General features: G+C 36.8%; 1 protein-coding gene across 2 annotated transcripts in view; it reads right to left on the reverse strand.

The window, feature by feature from the left end:
* Positions 1-10,437, reverse strand: part of LPIN2 (lipin 2) — a 36,069-nt gene extending 25,632 nt beyond the window's left edge. For both annotated transcript variants that reach the window (XM_008636822.2, XM_017738249.1), the window contains exons 1-3: positions 10,115-10,437; positions 4,915-5,115; positions 2,416-2,511 (exon numbers count right to left, since the gene is read on the reverse strand). In XM_008636822.2, coding sequence (XP_008635044.1) covers positions 2,416-2,511; positions 4,915-5,115; positions 10,115-10,201 — 384 coding nt within the window. In that variant the 5' untranslated portion in view covers positions 10,202-10,437. The remainder of the gene's footprint in view (positions 1-2,415; positions 2,512-4,914; positions 5,116-10,114) is intronic.
* Positions 10,438-18,613: the final 8,176 nt, after the last annotated feature.

Here is an 18,613-nt window from a genome sequence, read left to right on the forward strand (position 1 = left end):
TCATGCAGTCAGATCCCAGCCTGCACTGCTGTGTGTGCCACCCTGCACTTCCAACCCTTATGAGACACTGCACGTGTACCTTGGTTAAACCTTGTGCAGATCTTGTTGGTCCAGTCTCCCAGCCTGCCAAGCTGCCTCTCTGTGGTGCCTCTTTTTCTGACCTGCCCACCTCTCCTCCCAGTTCACTGTTACCCACAAAATTGGTGAAGGTGCCTTCAGTCATGTCATACATGTCAGACATTATTTATCTAAAGTATCTTTCAAAAAGAAAAACTCAACTATAATTTACTCACATTAAAACCAACATACAAACAACCAACCCTCAACTAATTACAACCCACTGTCCTTTAAGGGAAAAGCTTTAGCTATGGACTGCCTGAGGTTTATTTACATCATAACAAGAAAGTGAAAAGACATTGACACCTAGTCTGAAAGAAACACACTGTGAAGGGACAAAGACAAGGTGGAACAAAAGCAGAAGAATTTGCATAATGAAGAGAAAAAGTTATGGAACTCAATTTTATGGTAGAGAATAGAAGTAATTACAAGATGTCTGTTATTTTACTGGACTATTGTACAGAAGATTAGTCAGAAACACTGATGAGACACAGCCAGAGCACTGATATTACTTTTGATGTGTTCGAAGTCTTATCTGCTATTTAACACTAAATTGAAATTTTTCATTGAGTTAAGAGTTACAGAACAGATTAACAGTTAAGAGAACAGATTTTGTTCCACTGGATGTAAAGTAGAGTGAAGTAGAGAAAGGAGAACAAAATACTGCCTTATACAACGGTGATGATACACAGATTTTGCATTGTGAAAACCTTGAAATAAAATGCTAGCACCTAAACTAAAGTTAATATTCTACACCATTAGTGATAAATAATCAAGAACAAACAAACAAATAAATAAATCACGTAAAAAGGTTAAAAGAAAACTGGCTGAAAATTTGTCTTGATTTACATTATTGAGGTGAGTGGTATTACTTGTAAATGTCAAGATGTGAAAAACGCGAAGACTGATTCCTTAAAGGACCATTCTGAATCCCCCCCAAGGGAAAAAAAAGAAAAATCAATGAGAGATTTACGACTTATCCCTTAAGCATAGCTTCAAGAGGCAAACAAACAGGTGTTGGTCAGTTGCAGGAAAAGAAAAATGCCTAAAAGCAGTAAAAATAACTCAGTTTTGCTTTGTAGCAAACTTGATCTATATTTTCAGCATGAACTACCAGCTTTCAAGAACACATTAGACACAGACAAGACACTCTTGTTATAAATCAAAATGTACTATGCAAGTGCAACAGCTCCCTTAAAATGTTGTACTGGGGACAAAGGCAGTGGTTATCACCCCTGCTTTCCGAAAGTCGCAGGACTGATCAGTTCCCATCAATGTCTGACACGGTCTAGATCTATAAAAAACTGCTTTCAGTTTTTATTTTAATCATGGTGTACACTGACACAGAACCCAACCTTCCTTCTGCTTATGAATCCTGACCCCAAGTTATCATTTGGGGTCTTAATGCTTATTTTTGCCTTCCACTTTAAACTGTATTTAACTCCTTTCAAGATGAGAGCTTCCTCTGATCCCTCACAGTAAACAAGCAGCACCCTAAACTAAAAACTGGATCAATCTCATTTCCTTGAAAGACTGATTCCAAGAGGCAATTAACACTTTATCTTTTACTTCACTGAGACCATTTTTTTCCTCTCTCTTCTATTTTCATTAAACCTTTTGGAAGGTTGTACTGAGATCTTCTTTCCTCCAGACTTGCTGAAAAATGCCAACAGATTCAAAAGTGATCAGAAGCAATGCTCAGGACTGACCAATGCTGTGATTACATAGCTCCCATATCCTTAGGAAATCAGAGTAAAAATGAACCATTATTCCTGTTTTTCAGAGGCTCATCAGCTTCCAGCTGCAAGAGATTCTTGGGAAATAAATTCTCAAGTCAAAGAAGTTACAGTTACCTGGTGAAAGTTTCATAAATAAAATTATGAAAAACTGGGCTAAAATTTTTAAGGCAAACAAAAAATATGCCCCAAAAATAGACTACCTTTATTACTACAGGCACAACCTATACAGACGCAAGGCAAAAATTATCGTAAGACACCACAACCAGTGTAACTGCATTCAACAAGAATGAATTAACTAAAACAAAATAAAAAATACTTCAACACACTTTCCAAATAATGCTCTAATTAATAAAAGTAATTAGTTACTTTATTATTACTGGCAGCAAAATTGTACAAAGCATCAAACATCTTGGCAACATATGAAAGAGACATTAAGATTCAGTTACAGAAAATCTAGCTTTCACAGAAGTGAGGACATTGACAACACTGTATGAAGCATTTTTAACGCATTACTCTGTTAATACTACATTGTAGCCATCAAGAAGCACAAAGCCCTTACATTTTCCTCCTCGGTTTCTTGCACAAAGAAAGCTTCTCCATTGTCACCCAGTTTCATATGAAGATCAACAGCATCGCCATTAATTTCTATATCAATCTGTGGAAAGAGACAATTTATTGTAAATAATTCATCATGGGGAAAGCTCTGACCTCACGGTCCACTTAGCTCTGAGTGTAAACTTTGTTTCACCGTATAATGGCGTCCCTTTCTCCTCTCTCTTTCTGATGCAAGTCTGTCATAATGGTCTTTAGTTTGCTCACCTGCAAAATACGTCATGCTCCTGGCAGAGAGCTGAACAACCACAAGAAAAATAAGAAAAAAATAAACTTATATAGAGACTCAATCTTGTTCAAAGAATTATTGATCTAGTCTTTATTTCATGGAAGAATGACTGAGACTGTTCAGATGTTTAAATCTCAGTCTGAACTGGAGTTGTATGAATCTGAATCCTGAATACCAGAATTTTCACCTGAAAGCCTCCTGGAGGCAGGCTTTGTCTGAAAGTGGTAAGAGACTTGCCACAATTATTTCTGCGACTCCAGTTAGTGTTGCAGAATGCTCATGAGTTTATGGGGGTATGACATAGGACCACAACCCTTCTGCAACCATAGTGGTTTTTTCAGAGAATAATGTTTTTATTATCCTAAAAAAGTACTTTTTAGCCAAGAAAACCCAGTCATAGGAGATAAATTAGGTAAATAACCAAACAAGCATGGGGACTATACCCAAATGCTTAAGATAACCGCTTTTCTTTTTCCCCACAATAACTGACTGATTTTGATCTGAAAATCATATATATTTCACTACTGCTTATTTTTAAAATAATTTCTTGCATTTCCAATTCAGCAACATGAGTTTATAAAACCTCACCTTTTCTATGTGCAAGTTTAGACATACAAACATCTCTAGTTTTAGCACCGATATCTCACACTGGTTTCTGGACACCTCAATATATACGTGAAGTTGAAGCACAGATATGCATACTTTGTGTTCCTACACAACTTGGGACTACCAATTGATCTTGGCCTCATAACATGCCAGAGAAAAATGCATCCACAATGCAGTAACAAACACTCAAGTGACTATTCAGAGAACTGTGTGAACAGTAACTCCCAGGATGGAAGAAACAAGGAGCAGCAGTCATCCACACAAGCAAAAGCTGAGAATTATGCTGACAGTCTAGTACAACAGGTATCAAGAGTAGATGTTTCCACTATTCAACAGCTTTTTAGAGGTACCCAGAAACTGAAAACCTCTCAAATTTGGTTCAGCTACTCAGAAGTGTAATTAAAGACATTTAATAAACTCAAGTTTCAGACCATTCCTGTTGTAAGCCTATCTCGCTCGCCTAGAGGTCAGAAAAAGTACAGCTATACCACCTCTTCTGTACCCTGTTGAAAACTGTAATGTAATCTGTTACAAAACTGTTAAGGTTAAAAATTCTTTGTCATCAGCATGCTTGTTAAAATAAACACACATGAGAAATCAAACAAAAAATAAACTCAACACAAAACCTGCTACTCACCTGTGTCACTATGACAAACATACAACTCTAATGCATGTAACTCTAACTACTGACTTTTAACAAAAAAAATACCTGACCTAACTGCTCTTTTAGTTTCACTTTATTCTCTTTTCACAATGAAAATATGAAGAGAGGTGTAGCTTCCTGCAATAACCATTACCTCCTTAAAAAAGCAGAATATAATCCCGAGGGTTTATTACTGTTTAAAACAATCCATATTTTGGTAGCACACCAACAGGCCATACACAGTATTCCTAACTGACAGTAAAGTCCCCCCACAACAGCTCCACCTTCCAGCCAACCCAACCCAACTCACTTTCTGAACACAATTAACGAAGCCTATGGAAAGGGGATGGCAGGACAATCTGCTCGGGTAGCACCACCATCTCAGAATGGCTGGACAGGAAATTGTACCAGGTTCTCTTTCAAACACACCCACACAGAAATGAAGCTTCAGTCTCAGTTTTCATTTGCTTGTGGATATTAATAACTGCATTTTCTACTGCAAATCAGCCTTGAACACAGCTAACAAGGAGCGATATTTGTAACAGGTCACCAACACTTAACATACGCTCTTGTCTGTCCTTCACACATTCCAAAAAGAGTTGCTTACGTCTGGGATCAGTTAAATAGCATTAAGCATTTCTTCCCCAGCCTACTTGGATAAGTAAATAAATAGCCTCATGTAAACATTTTAAAACTGTGAAGTCTATACATTTGTATTAGTCTTTTTGCATAGGTCCAGAGCTGTCAAAGCTCTTCTTTCACAGTATTTTTGCAGAGTCCTTAGACTACCACAAGAAGTTCTGTTTTGCATTCTGAATCTACCACCCTGTACAGCATCTATGAGCAACTGCTCTGGACTAAACCAGCCTGCTAACTGGGAATGTGGGGAGCTGTGGAAGGAAGGAAGAGGGGAAAAAAGGAATGCACTGGTACTCAAAACTTTGTTTTGACCCACTTTCTGAACTTACCACTTTTTCTTTAGAGCGCAATACACCAAGCTTCCCAAATCGGACGTGGAAAGGGGAACATTGGTACGTCCCATCCTGCTGCCGGACCACAACGACATCGATGCATCCCGAAAGGGTTGCCTGATTAATGCCTTTGTACAGCTCCTTCACAGTAACCAGGACTTGTCCTGCAAGTTGCCCTACGTAGTTCATAGTCTGAGACTAAGGGAGAGAAAGAAAGAAAAAAAAAAAAAAAAAGTAAATTTCAAATACATGCAAGGTTTTTTGAAATGAACTTTTAAAAAACATTTAAACAGATGTGCAATGTCATTTATCAATTACTCAAACTGTTGCAATAAGATTTACACAAATATTTTCAAGAATCAACAGAACTTTGAGGCAATCCTTGTATCAGTAAAAGTCTCCAGAGTTATAAAACCTATTCTTAATGCTTTATCAACTTGAATCTATGACTAAATACTTTAAACAAAATTTTGAAGCTTGTCATTTTTAGACCTCAAAGCCTAGATTTAAGTAATACTTAGTAACTTGGATAAGCTAAAAAGAAAAATTCATTCTCTGGAGGACTGCCTGTTTAATACAGCTGATCCTCTATTGAAAATGAAGATAACTGTACATAACGATGCAAAAAAAATCTGAGAAGTGGGGAGAAGCTATGTAGAGCATACTGCATGGAACTCTTCCTTTACACATCTGTATTTCAAAACTGGCTGAGTCACCTGAGAGAAATTACCCAAGTATGCAATGGAAGGAAAGAGATACATTAAGAAGATTATGCTACAGTCAAACAGGATAAACAAGAGCACAGAATCACTTATCCAAAATTCTGTCTAATTTATTAAAAATACTTAAGTAAATGAATGAATTCTGAATGACTGCAAGTCTTTCAGACTAAGAATACAATTTGAACTATGACTGCAAATAAGAAATGAAAGTCCAAAGACTTCTCAGAACATCTGAGCTTTAACAGAAAGAGGAGGGAAAACTGTGAAAATGTTTTGATAGAAACCTAAGTTAAACCCTTCCTCATTCCACCATCTCCAGCCTCCCACCCACAAGTCTGCTTGTTACAAGCTCATTTCAAAAACATCCAAGCAACTGTAGCTTCTAAAGTTAAGGATATTTAGGAGAACAAAGAGCCACAGCCAACAAGCAAAACCCACAACACTGAACACACAAAAGAGCCTAAATCATTAATAAAAAAAAAAAAAAAAAAATTTGGGGGGGGGATATTATTTCTAGAAAAAAATCTACAATGAATTTTTTTTCTATTTGCATTTCTGTTTTTATTAGTTGTTGAACAAGGTTTAGGACTTTTCTTAATACCTCTAAACAAAACTGTACTGCATTACAAGAGCTCTTCCTACTGATACTGCTTTCACTGTCTAGATAATTAATCAATTATTTCTCTTTTGATCCTCCAAAGTCTTCCTTACAGTAACACAGGGTATCTCACACTCACTGAAAATAGGGCTACTTTTGTGGCATCTATATACCGATATAATTGTAAACAGGCAAGAAATCTGAAACTACTTTCACACTTAGAGCAACTATGGAAATATTTTTCTCCATCTCAGGCTTCTCAAACATTACCAAATCACATTAACATTTTTTTAAAATAATTCCTTCCTCATCACAAGTATAAAGGAAGGTGGGGGGTTTCCAATACAGATTTAAAACTGTCTTGAAATTATCCACAGAATTACTATGCTACTTAACATGCTAGAGAATTTTTTCCTGTAACCTTTGTACAACATGGTTGATGAAGACAAAAAGAACAGACTGTCATTGAGTGAGTAATGAGATCAGGAGGATGGACTCCTCACATTAGTCATTAACTCAATTTCATCTGTAAGTAGCTTCACGTATAACTATAAAACTGACTGCTTGATAGTGAAGCAATTAGCTCACTTTTGCTAAAGAGAGAAAGTCTCACTTCAACCTTTCCTCATCTGACCCTCTTAATGAGCCGATTTTAGCTCACTGACACAGCTGGCAAAAGTCTACCATTTCTGGTTGTTGTTTGTTTCAGTGGGTTGCTGGTAAGTTAGATTAGCTCACTAAGCAAAACATGACAAACACCTGAGTCATGAGGCACTGAGCAGCACCAGAGAGCTAGGAAAAAAAAAAAAAAAAAAGAGGCAGGGAATTGAACATCTTTTTGACAAGTGAGGTAATTGCTGCATCTCATGAAACTGTAACTCAAGACAGAGAGGTTACAGTATCTCTGCTTTCCTGTTGACGCAATTAGTCTTCCCCGAATATGACAGTCATGTTTAAACTCAATCTCATGAAAGAAAAAAATCTTTGACACATAATCATTATCATTCATGGCTCTACCTTGGTCACTTCCCAAGGGCAGTCTATGGTATCAGCTTAGAAAGAAAATGTGACTTTGTGTCACGAAGGAGACTGCGTTTGTTACAAGAAATGTTTGACACAATCAGGAACAAAAATCTTTAATAGGGTCTCCATTTCATGAATTTATTTCAGTGAACAGGACTTGAGAAGTGGTTATTAGCAAGAAATTCTCTCTAAGTAGTGACTTCCTAGAAGACCAAAATTTCCCACCTTCTGCTAAGAACTGAGTTCACATGATAAATAATTTAGTTTTTCTCTACACATGCTAACTTGACCATATAAATTCATCACACAACCCACACAAGACCAAAGCATTCACTCATTTTACATATACTCTTGCTTCCCTGTAGCAAGAATATCCTGTAGCAATGTTATCTCTTCTAGAGGTATCGGTTTCATTGCTGTAGCTCACAGCACAGCCACTTTTATGAACATACATAAACTGAATAACCTCTTAGATTTGAAAGTTCATAGCTGGTTCACCCTAACATGTGAAAAAGTTATGAACTTTTGTACCTACTGAGTATTAAAAACACTGCTTATAAGCAAAGTAGCTTTTTATGATCCAAGTCTTAATGTAAATGTTGTTTTGCACATTGCAAGTAAACCAAATTAGATCAAGGTAATAAACTAATGCAGTTTATTGCTTACCAGGCTGCAGCTCAGCTTTTAACGTAATGGTTGACTTTGCAAGATAAACATGTTATATAAAAAGGTTCAAACATTAGCAAGAAAATGATCAAATAGAAATAAAGTGTCACTATTTACCCGAGAAACATGTCATTTTATCTCAAATGTCAGTAGAACCCCAGCTGGGAGATTTTTAAAATCTGGGGGTTAGGATTGGGTTTGGGTTTTGCTTGGCGTTTTTGTTTGTTTTCCTTAAATTTTACTGTGTATTGTTGGAAAACTTGTGGCAGACAGTACAGAGAGAGAGGCACAGTATGAAATGTCATTGTGTTAATTCTTGCAAATGCAATAGAAATATCCCAATCACAGAACAACCAGTAAGACAAAGTATTTCCTTAATAACATGCTCTATTTCATGCTTAGTAAATATTTATTAAACATCATTGCCTTGAAAGCAGAGAGCAGTATGCCTTCATAACCTCCTATAAGAGCCTAAAAAGCATGCTGATTTCCAGGTTTGCAATTCGGGACAAAAGCTGGATGGAAAAGACAAGCTAAGAAAGGCAATGCAGTAATATTTCACGATACTGCTTAGCTTTTATTTCTTTTGATATCCAGAATCTGTACATTGCCTGATGCAGTGAAACTCTGGAACTCTGCATAAAAACTGAGGTTAATGCAGCTCACTACTGCTTACTCTTCTCAGATAGCATATTCAAAGGCTATGAATACCTGAGGTATCAAAGTAGAAACATTTTTTGTGACTTCTGAGGCTGCACAGAGACTGATTTTTGAATATTGATGTAATACTACCTAGTTTGCAAAAATTTTTACAGCTGAATATATTACTACCACTAAGCTAACTGCAACTGTAATTGGAATGAGAGAAAGAATATCTCTGTCATATCATGAAAATAATTTTTTTTCTGGCAAGAAGCCATTGCACTGCCAAAAGTAGAAACTGAAACTGCTTTGGTTTTTGAACTTTCTTTTTGTGAGAGGGCACAAAAGTAAAAACAAAATAAGAAAAATATCTACTTCAGAAGTTCAGTAACTAAAATTCTGTGCCTCCACTTATAAAATACTCAAATCAATTCAACTAAAATTAACCCTGAATATGCTGTTTGTCTTCCTCATGTTACAGCAATGGCTCTCAGAAATTATGATTAAACAGTGCTCCACCTCAGAGTAACTAATATGCTCGATATGACAGACAGACAAATTTTCAAAACTCGTTATCAGAAAATGCTTACATTCGCATAACCTGAGCAGGAGGTTTTGTGGGTAGGAATTATATCTCTGTAACATTAAGAAAGATGTTATTTTGGCTGCCACTAGACCAACATGTTTTAACTTTTTTTTTTTTTTGTTATCCAGTAATATCCATATACAGGTGCAAGATATAATCAAAAGTCTGTCCACAAGAGGTGTTTTCTGTGCACATGGAGAACCACTTTACTAATGGTAAACTGCATTTTTTTTGTTCTTAAAGCAAACACCTTTTATACAAGTGGACTCATATGAACATGCATACTACAAGTGTCTAGTTCAACAAGAGAAAAAGAAAAGTGCAAGTTACTCAAAGGCAAGCTATCAGATTGCTCTAGAGAGTTACAGCTTTAGAGGGCATGAATTTTAACTGTCACTGCAAAAAAAGTTACTTAAAAGTAGATCTTAGCTTACAGGAGAGTAGATATTCATACATCCCATTTCTTTTGAGATACATTTGGAGGATTAAAATATGTCTAATGCCACATGATGTAAACAGCAAAGACATTGTACTTGTTTCAAGAGATTAGGTAGAACAAAATAAAAAAAACATGCAGAGCAGCAGTTTACCTCAGTTTATCTCATTTTGCTTATATTTGCATACATATAAGTTTATGAGGCAGAAGCTTTCCTTAAGCAGAGGAAATCTTTAGCAAGTGTATTGCTAGTTTATATTTTGTACCCTGAGAAAACTGGGGGAAAAAATGATCCTGCCAAACAGGACCACTGTAGCATCAGGTCTATTCAACAAAAACATCTTTGTTCCCAAGTAAAGATTTTAATTAGGGGTTTAGGATTGCTCCTAGTACTGCACAGAGCAGCTATGGAACATAACGGGAAACACAGTAAATCTGTTGAATGCCTAATTAAAGTATTCCACATACTATTAAATATAGGCAGCCAATTTTTATATATTTAGCAGTAAGTCTGTCAAACTCACCAAGATTCCAGAAGGAACCTTTTCATGGGCAGCAACATCACTTCTATTTGAGTCATCTTCAAGAACATCCTTTTCTGAGTTATGCATCTCAGAAAGCAGAAAACTAACTTTACACAATACAGGTAGATGCAAAAATTACAGCCATAACAGAATGTTGTAGCAGCATTTCTTCTCATAGAAGCAGAACAACTATGTAAACCTTCTGGTCTCTTAGAGGAAACTGCTTGGTATACATTCCCACACAGAATTACTGCTAAAAAGGAAGTGCTTCTTTAAGAAAGCTCATACAGAAACTCCCTCACCAATAGGCTTTGCTTGAAATGTCCCAGCCCCCCTGCACGCCCTGAGATAAGTAACAACATGGGCAGACTTTGCCATATGTTTGCACTGATAGGTGATGATCTTGGTTTGCATCACATCACATGACTCCAGCTGAAGCTTCCACGAAAACAGGGATTTAGTTAATGATTCTTAAGCAAAGTCTACATTAGCTTGCTTGGAGACTTTTCACCCACTGTTGCAACTCCACCACTGGCAGCAGCACTCCAAGTCCTGGTTCAGCCTAAGCCAAGCCTGCCTACGCGCTGCTCCCTCTGCTGATGGCGTCACTGGGGCAGCCAGTCATGTTTGATATAGCAAATTTCACAACACTTCGGGGTCTGGTATTTGTGGGCTTTTTTCCCTCCTTCTTGAAATTGAAATTACATAACAATAGTAAAGAGACAACTGACCTGGTGTCAAGTTTATATTAAACCATACAAAACCAATGCACACCAAGATGAACATTTGTTTTCTTGGGGAAATTGTCTTGCTTTCTTCAAACTGAATTGTAAAGCAGCATAATTTGAGTGTGTGGACAAAACATACAAGGTTTTTAAATAACTAGCTCCATGACTCAGAATAAGAATTAATTTTTTATCTGAGGAATTCTGAAATGTCATTACTCATCTAAATAATATAACAGGTGAAATAACTTGAGGAAGAGTAGTAGTATAAGGAAGCAATTCTGTCCCAGAATGCAAGACCTTCTCTGAGGACCATCAATATTCCCTCAACACAGACGAAGTCTCATTACCCTAAACCCATGCATCTCCTTCCCACACTCACGGGGTTACAATGTGTCTGCTCAGAAGATTGTCAAAGATTTCTTCTTGAATTACAAGCTTAAAAAAAATTTAATCTAGGACCCTACTACTATTCCTCCTCTTAAGTTTTGTAAATTCATGTAGTAGCCTTTCATGCAAGGACAGTGAACCACATTATAGCATGCAGCTAAACAGCTTGTAGGTTTCCAGAATAATTAATGAACTACACTCAAGGCCAAAATGAACTACACTCAAAATGAACTGCACTCTCACTGCATCAGTGTCAATGACAAAATCCTAAACTGAGTGTTGGGACTGCTATGCCTGCAGTAAGGTTGCAATACACTGCTACTATCTCTGAGCCCTTTTCTAAACATTGAATAAGTTCGTATCTGGCTCGTCACAGGAAAAACGAATGGGTTTTTCAGCAAACATGACAAGTATTTTCATAGAATATTAAGAATTACTAGAAACACTCAATTTCCCCTTCCTGTTCATCATTCCTTTATCTTGTATGTTCCATTAAAATACAGACTAAACCACACAGTATTTATGAGAATGAAGCAAAACTCACAAGGCAGTGCTTCTTTTCAAACACTATTGACTTCATTTTATGTTGGGGTTTTTTTCTGTGATACCTATGCTATTTCAATATCGTTTAGTACTTCAGACTGACATTATTTTCTTCAAAGCTTATAAAAGTGTTTTAGACAACAGCCTTTCTAGAATACAGATAAAATTGTTATCACTGCATGAAGGTAAGATTTAGACAGGTAAGCTGTCTAAGCTTTGCACATTTAGCTTCACTTCCTCTTGTCTTTTATTTCTCAATATTAATAAGCTAAGCAAAAAATAATTCCTTTTAAGCACTATGTTATTTACTTACAATTTGCACAGGAAAATTAGCTTTCATTTTGAAAAGCAAATACCTCAAATTTGGAAGTCTTAGAAGCAATGTTTCCCATGCAACCTTAATGAAGCTCTGTGCTGTAGGTAGGTTTTCCTGTGGTTCAGTCTCAGAAAGCACACATGAGTTTTTTCACTAGACTCACACAAGTTAATAATGCTGACAAAGATCATTCACCATCCTGTGTTCTTTCTTTGATGCACTCTTTGTGGGTCTACACATTTTATCCTCTCGCTCATTAGTCAAAATCCCTGATGGGAAGTATGATTCCATTTTTAAAACATAGTTTTCTGCAGCAATCTTCATAATATATTCAATTGCATTTCATTCAGTTCTACAGCATCTCAGGGATGCAGTATTTTTTTCACCTATGCAATGAAAAATTCAGGCCAGATTAGGAATTAAACATGCAAAGGGGTTTAGCACATTTAGAACCTGATTTTTCAGATTTTCCCTCTTTTTTTTACATCTTTGCATATTCAAAACACTGCCTCAATAGGCTGCATTTGTAGTTGCAGATCAGATTTCTTTTTAATGACCATCTGGGATATGTCAAAGTCTGACTGCCTGTGAAAATGACATTTAAGTGATTATTGGATTGTACTGTATAGGAACCATAGAACAAATGCCACCAGAAAACCACTACAGGACGTTTCCCCAGCTTTCATCAGTGCACACTGTTCTGAGTTCTGGAAGGAAGGAAGCACAAATCCTAGACATAGTTTCCATCAGCACACTATCCCAATTCACTCAGAGATCAGAATAAATATGCCAGGACAAATGAATGGACCAAATCCTTCTCTATTTAACATGTCCTATATTTAACATAGATACGCCAAGTATGGGACAGCCTTTGTTCATGTTCCAATTGTCTCCTTCACCCCATCCAGTCACACATGATTTTACTTACTATTCACCAAGAATTAAACACCGCAGTTCTCAATGTCAGGATGGGGTGTGACCATTCTTAGTCTCACAGCCCATCCTGACACTGAAAAAGATCCTTTCTCCACAAGGCTCAACTCCAGTTCCAAAGTTCCAACACTTCTCTATTTTCATGCCCTTTTACACTTTGCTTATTAGGTGCAAAAAAAAAAAAGTGGACGAGTTGCCAATTCTCCTACACAGATTGCAAAAAACAAACTGGGGCTGAAAATGCTTTTCTGTGCCCAAGTTCTTGGTCCCAGCCCTGGTCTGAAGCATCTGCTTACTGAGACTGGAAAAAAAGCTCTGCTCATTCCAGACTGTGCTAAAACACATTCAGTACAACATCTCTGATACTTTTAAGGGCAAAAGTCTATCCATTCTCTATATGAGCCTTTAAACCTAATTCAAAGGTTATTAACTTTGCTAAAATAAAATATACCTTGACATGACTAACAGAAGACACACTGAATGAAGATTATCTGCCTCAGATCCCTTCTGAAAGGGACACATGAATTTTTCTAAAAGAAAGCAGCTAGAGTTTTTCTTCTAGTAGAGTGGAAAAACACCATCAAGTGTCACTTCTTATTAAAAAAAAATAATATGCTTGCAAAGAGTTTCCATATAAAAGCTGAAGGTAGCTAAAATATAACTTGGAATTAAATTTTCCATTTTAGCAAATTACATGCAACTAAAAATGAAATTCTGTTCAACAATGTTGAAAAATACTAACAGGCAGTACTACCTGCTTTTACCTGCAATTCCCAGCTGTTCAAAAAATGAAGAAAAAGCCCTATCACAAGTAATTAGAGCAGATACAAGAATTCAAGCAGTTAATAGACATTAGAGAAACACTAGTGATACAAAAGTAATGTATTGTTCACTAAACTGGTAGTTAAAAAAGAATAAAATCAAATTCGTTTTCCACCTATGATGCAACATGGTAAATTCAATGCTTTCAAGATCTCCCGTCACATGGAATCAAGAGCCATTCTAATAAAAATATTTTTCAGTGAAACTTAAGTACTTTTTTATCACAAGGGGAAAAAAAAACATAGCAAGAAAGGAAATCCACAGTTTATTTGGAGTTGGTGCTTTCATAACTGTGTCAACAGTTATATCAGTATGATCTGCTATGAATCAGCTGATTTCAGTGTTACAGTATCTGTCCTTGTATTCATTTGAGCATTTTCTTTTTTTTTTTAAGTTACCCTTTTTTTCTGTTTATGAAGGAACATCAGTGAAGACAAAGAATACTTTAAGAATTCCTAAACTGAGTTTTACTGGTAAAATGATCAGTTCAATCAAAAACTTAGGTTACACATACACAAAATATTCTTATGCATGTGGAAACCTTAACTTCTTTCAAGGTACTGGAGAAAGTAACTGGCTAATCCAAGAGTGTAGCCCTTTGGAATCTGTATGGGCATATCCCACCACCACCTGCCAACCTTGACATATGCATTTCCAACAACACAGACTCTTCTACAGCCACATCATCCTTGGCTGAACTTATTCCCAGACACGTAACAGAGAAACCAATGCTTCTGAATAGAAATTCTACCAATCTCATTTTTGCATGAGATGAGAGAAAGCAGATTGAAGCTTTTCCTGTATGTTTCTAGAAAGCACTAAGCATTTCCTTAATAAGCAATCCAGCAATCCCTTATCTTTGTTTTCTCCTTCTAACAACATTTCTTTCTAGGTGCTGATCTGCCCCAAGTGTATTTAAATTTTCTTGCAGCCTACCAGGGTTTAGGAAGTCAAAGCAAAAGAACACAGCCACATGTGCACGCATGAAATCTATCTATATCTACTCTATTAGCGGCAAATAATTTGGTTACATTTAGAATGGATACATGAATATAAGATTTGAGACTAATACAAACCTTCAGGTCGCCAAGAACAGAAATAATACTTATTCCGAGAAACACATATATGGAATATCTAAAAAGCTCTAAATATTCAATATATAAACAAGATCTATCTCCATATTGTTGAACTCATGAACATGTACCAAAATAAAGCAATATCCCTAAATTTAATCGGCATATAAAACTTGGCTATATTATTAACAAATTGGATAAAAATGCTAGTCTTACAGAATTCCCACACAGAGGTATTTACATGAGATGTTGGGAAGAGAAAAATTAGATACAGCTGAGCAAAGTGGCATATGCTTACTCTTTCAGCAAACCCAATCCACCTGCATTATTGAGTTGTAATGACCACAGAGGTCACATCTGGCCAAGGGATCTGTTCGCCCCTAGCACACAGCAGTGTGTCTGCACTGTCTATACAGGACACAACACACCTCTGAAGTGGCCTCACAGATTTCCTGTTTGTGTTAACATGCACACTTTTTCCTTCGGGGAATGAATGGCTTTAAGTCACCACCAAGTACTTTTCTTCTTTAAATCACTGTATTTCAGTTCACATCACAAACTGAATTCTAGTTAGCCCAGTGAGAGTCAATTACTTCCATTTCTAATGGAATCGCAGCTACAATTCATTATCCAAAGCACTTATCTGAAAGAATTTTGAAACGAATCCTTTACACATTTCCTTTAAAAGGCTTTTCATAACCATCAATTCAGAAGTGTATTTCCTGAGGAGACAGTTATGCAATCTAAAAAAAGACAAGTAAACCTAGAGACACAGCCTGAGACCAGCTTAGCTGGCTTCAGCCACATACACCAACAGAAATATACCACCGAGTACACTGCAGCCTTTTCTATTATTACTTTGCATATTTACATTTCTGGTATTGAACTGAAGCACTTTGGATAAAGAAATGGGCCAATTCATCAGCTAAAAATCTCATCTGTTCACTCAGTGCATACAGAAGCAATGAGGAAGTGTCCCTCAGTCTTGGGAAAATGAGTGACTCAGAACAACTTCTGACAACTGATGTCAAATTATGTTAGTGCAAAGGTGAAAGAAACTGGTAAAAATAAAATATTCAGCTAGGAAGGGGACGCTAGCACTCTTTATTTGATAATTCCCTTGTAAATGGGAATGATAATTCCCTTGTAAATGCTTGTAAAGTACAATAAAAAAAACCTCCAAGAAGTGTGCTTAAGCTTTGTCCTCAAGCAGAAAGACAATCTGACTTAGCATGACAGTTTCATACTAAATCAGTCTGCCTGCCCAAACTGAAATGCAAGCACTAATGTAACAACCAAGATGAGAGAGCAGCTAGGCAGATTAAATTCATTTTTAAGTGCCACATTCTTTGCAAAAGCAGCAACATTTTTTACTATGCTTAAAGTGGGTTATTCTATTTACAATTAAAAAACCCCGCTCTGCTTGCCTATGTAACATTGAGAGATGTCCAGAGATGGCATCTTTGTGTAAAACCTTAAATTGTAACTTCAACAAGATCATAAAGAATATACTTCAGATAAAAAAATCACTGGGATATAGTATGCCACAATGCTGTGTTCTCAGAATGTGCCCAGTATGGGATGAAGACATCTAGTATATACGCTTTAGACTTCTATTTGATCACAAATGTATCACATACTGTTGTGTATAAGCCTGAAAGCTTTTTCCCTGTGGAGATCTGTAACATACAGCACTGAATCTCACACCAGAAAGTGTCCTTTCATCCCTTTTCAGACAGTTACATAGAACGTATTGCTAAATCATGATATAACCAATGATTAAAAGTTATTTCATACATAATCCAAAGCTATTTTACAAAAAAAAATTCCAATTTGTTAGAAAGTCTAACTTAAGCACAGAGATTCAGTGTTCCTACAGACCATGAGAAACTGTTTTCCGGTGTGCTGTGATCTTGCACTTAAGATGCAAGACTGGAAAAAAAGAAAATTGTAAACTAGACTATTAACCCTGTGACCATCTTCCAGAAAGACAAGCAACAAATGTAACTAATTTAACCTCTGGCTTTGACAAAGGTTCCCAAAGTGGCTTTGAACAAAATCCTTTCACCTCTATCTGATGTAGGTTGCAAATGCTTTGAGGCAGAGACCAAGTCATAAAGCATGCAATGCAAAAACGGGCTGCTCAGGAGCCTCAAGGTACATAAAGGAGGTGTCAAGTGCCCTAAGTGCAGTTTGGATTTCCCCTTAACTGATCAAGACTTCATGAGAGTGGAAGGAAACACTGGAGGTAGGACAAAAAAGATATAAAATTCACTGCACTGCAAACCTGAAACATTTTAAGTGGATGTCTTCCAAGTAAACAATAGCAAAGAATTATACTTACTTTTGCAACAACCCAAAATATTAAATACCAAGAATAAGATGAAGTATTAAGTACCAAGAGTAAGTTCAAACACTATCTCTGTTACAGGCCACTAAAAAATTCAAACGTTTTGATATGCTTAACTAGAAAGTTATGATACAAGCTTAAAAATCAATACTGTAATTGCTGACGAGAGCCATTCAGCACTATCCTAGTTATTCCTACTGCAACTAAGAGTAATACCAGATAATACAGCATTTCAGTCAAAGTTCCTGGCATCCTGAGATCATTTAGGAACCTTTCAACTTTAGCTTATCAGTTTAATAGTCTATTATATAATAGAGACATGTTTTTACAGAGCACCTCACTTTACACCACTCCAGTAAAGAGATCTTCCTTGATTTTTGTAAGAGATGGCAAAACTCTTTACATTCCTGTATGTTCTGGGATGCAAAGAAACTATAGCAGGGGCTAGGAGAGAAGGCACAACTGTTGGCCCTGGCTGGAGCTAGCTGCCTAGTATGGATACAAAAAAAAATTGTTTATGTATCCACAAACTGATTGACATTCCTACACTTTTAAAACAAAAAAAGAAGACATTTTGTGACTTACAACTTTTCATTACAGCTAATGAATACCCGTACATTTTTAAAATGTACATAACACTGTACATTTTTTTCTATTTTCCAAACGTTAAGTGCTCGGTATGCAAAATTATCCCAAGAAATGCTTGTAAAGTACAAAAAAACCCCAACTAACTAAAGAAAACCGAAATAGACGCCAAGGAGTTGTACTTCAGTGATTCTTGTGGGTTCCTTACAACCTGGGATATTCTATGATTCTAAGCACTAAATTTTGTAAGGTTGTCTGTCATCTTCTCTGACAGTATCCTGAATAATACCACATACCATTATGGTATATGGCTAACAAATTATTTCTTGTAACAACAATGGAATTTCGGTTGGGGGGGAAAAAAGAAGAAGTAACCAGATGATGTGCACGTACAAAGTGCAGCCACAACACAGGTATATTTATGACATCATTTTGCTGGATGAAAATGCACAGCTTTACACAGCATACTGCCCTGCTCCATCAAAAATCATTGATGTACTCAGTATCCACTTCAGGAGAAGAAAAACGCAGTTCACACATATTAAACCAGACGCACACTTGGCAAGAACCCAAAGAGAAGCACACAAAAAAATGCGGGCAGTGTAGTTCCACTTCAGACTCCCCACACCAGAGGGACAAACACGGGCGGCAGAGGCGGAGCGCCCCGCCGGAGCGAGAGTCCCCTGCCCGAGTGTGAGGGGAAGGCGCCGGGCGGCGAGGCGAGGCGAGGCGAGGCAAGGCAGGTATCCCGGAGTGCCAGAG

The sequence above is a fragment of the Corvus brachyrhynchos genome, unplaced genomic scaffold (assembly GCF_000691975.1).
Source record: "Corvus brachyrhynchos isolate BGI_N302 unplaced genomic scaffold, ASM69197v1 scaffold106, whole genome shotgun sequence".
Classification (NCBI taxonomy): Eukaryota; Metazoa; Chordata; class Aves; order Passeriformes; family Corvidae; genus Corvus; species Corvus brachyrhynchos.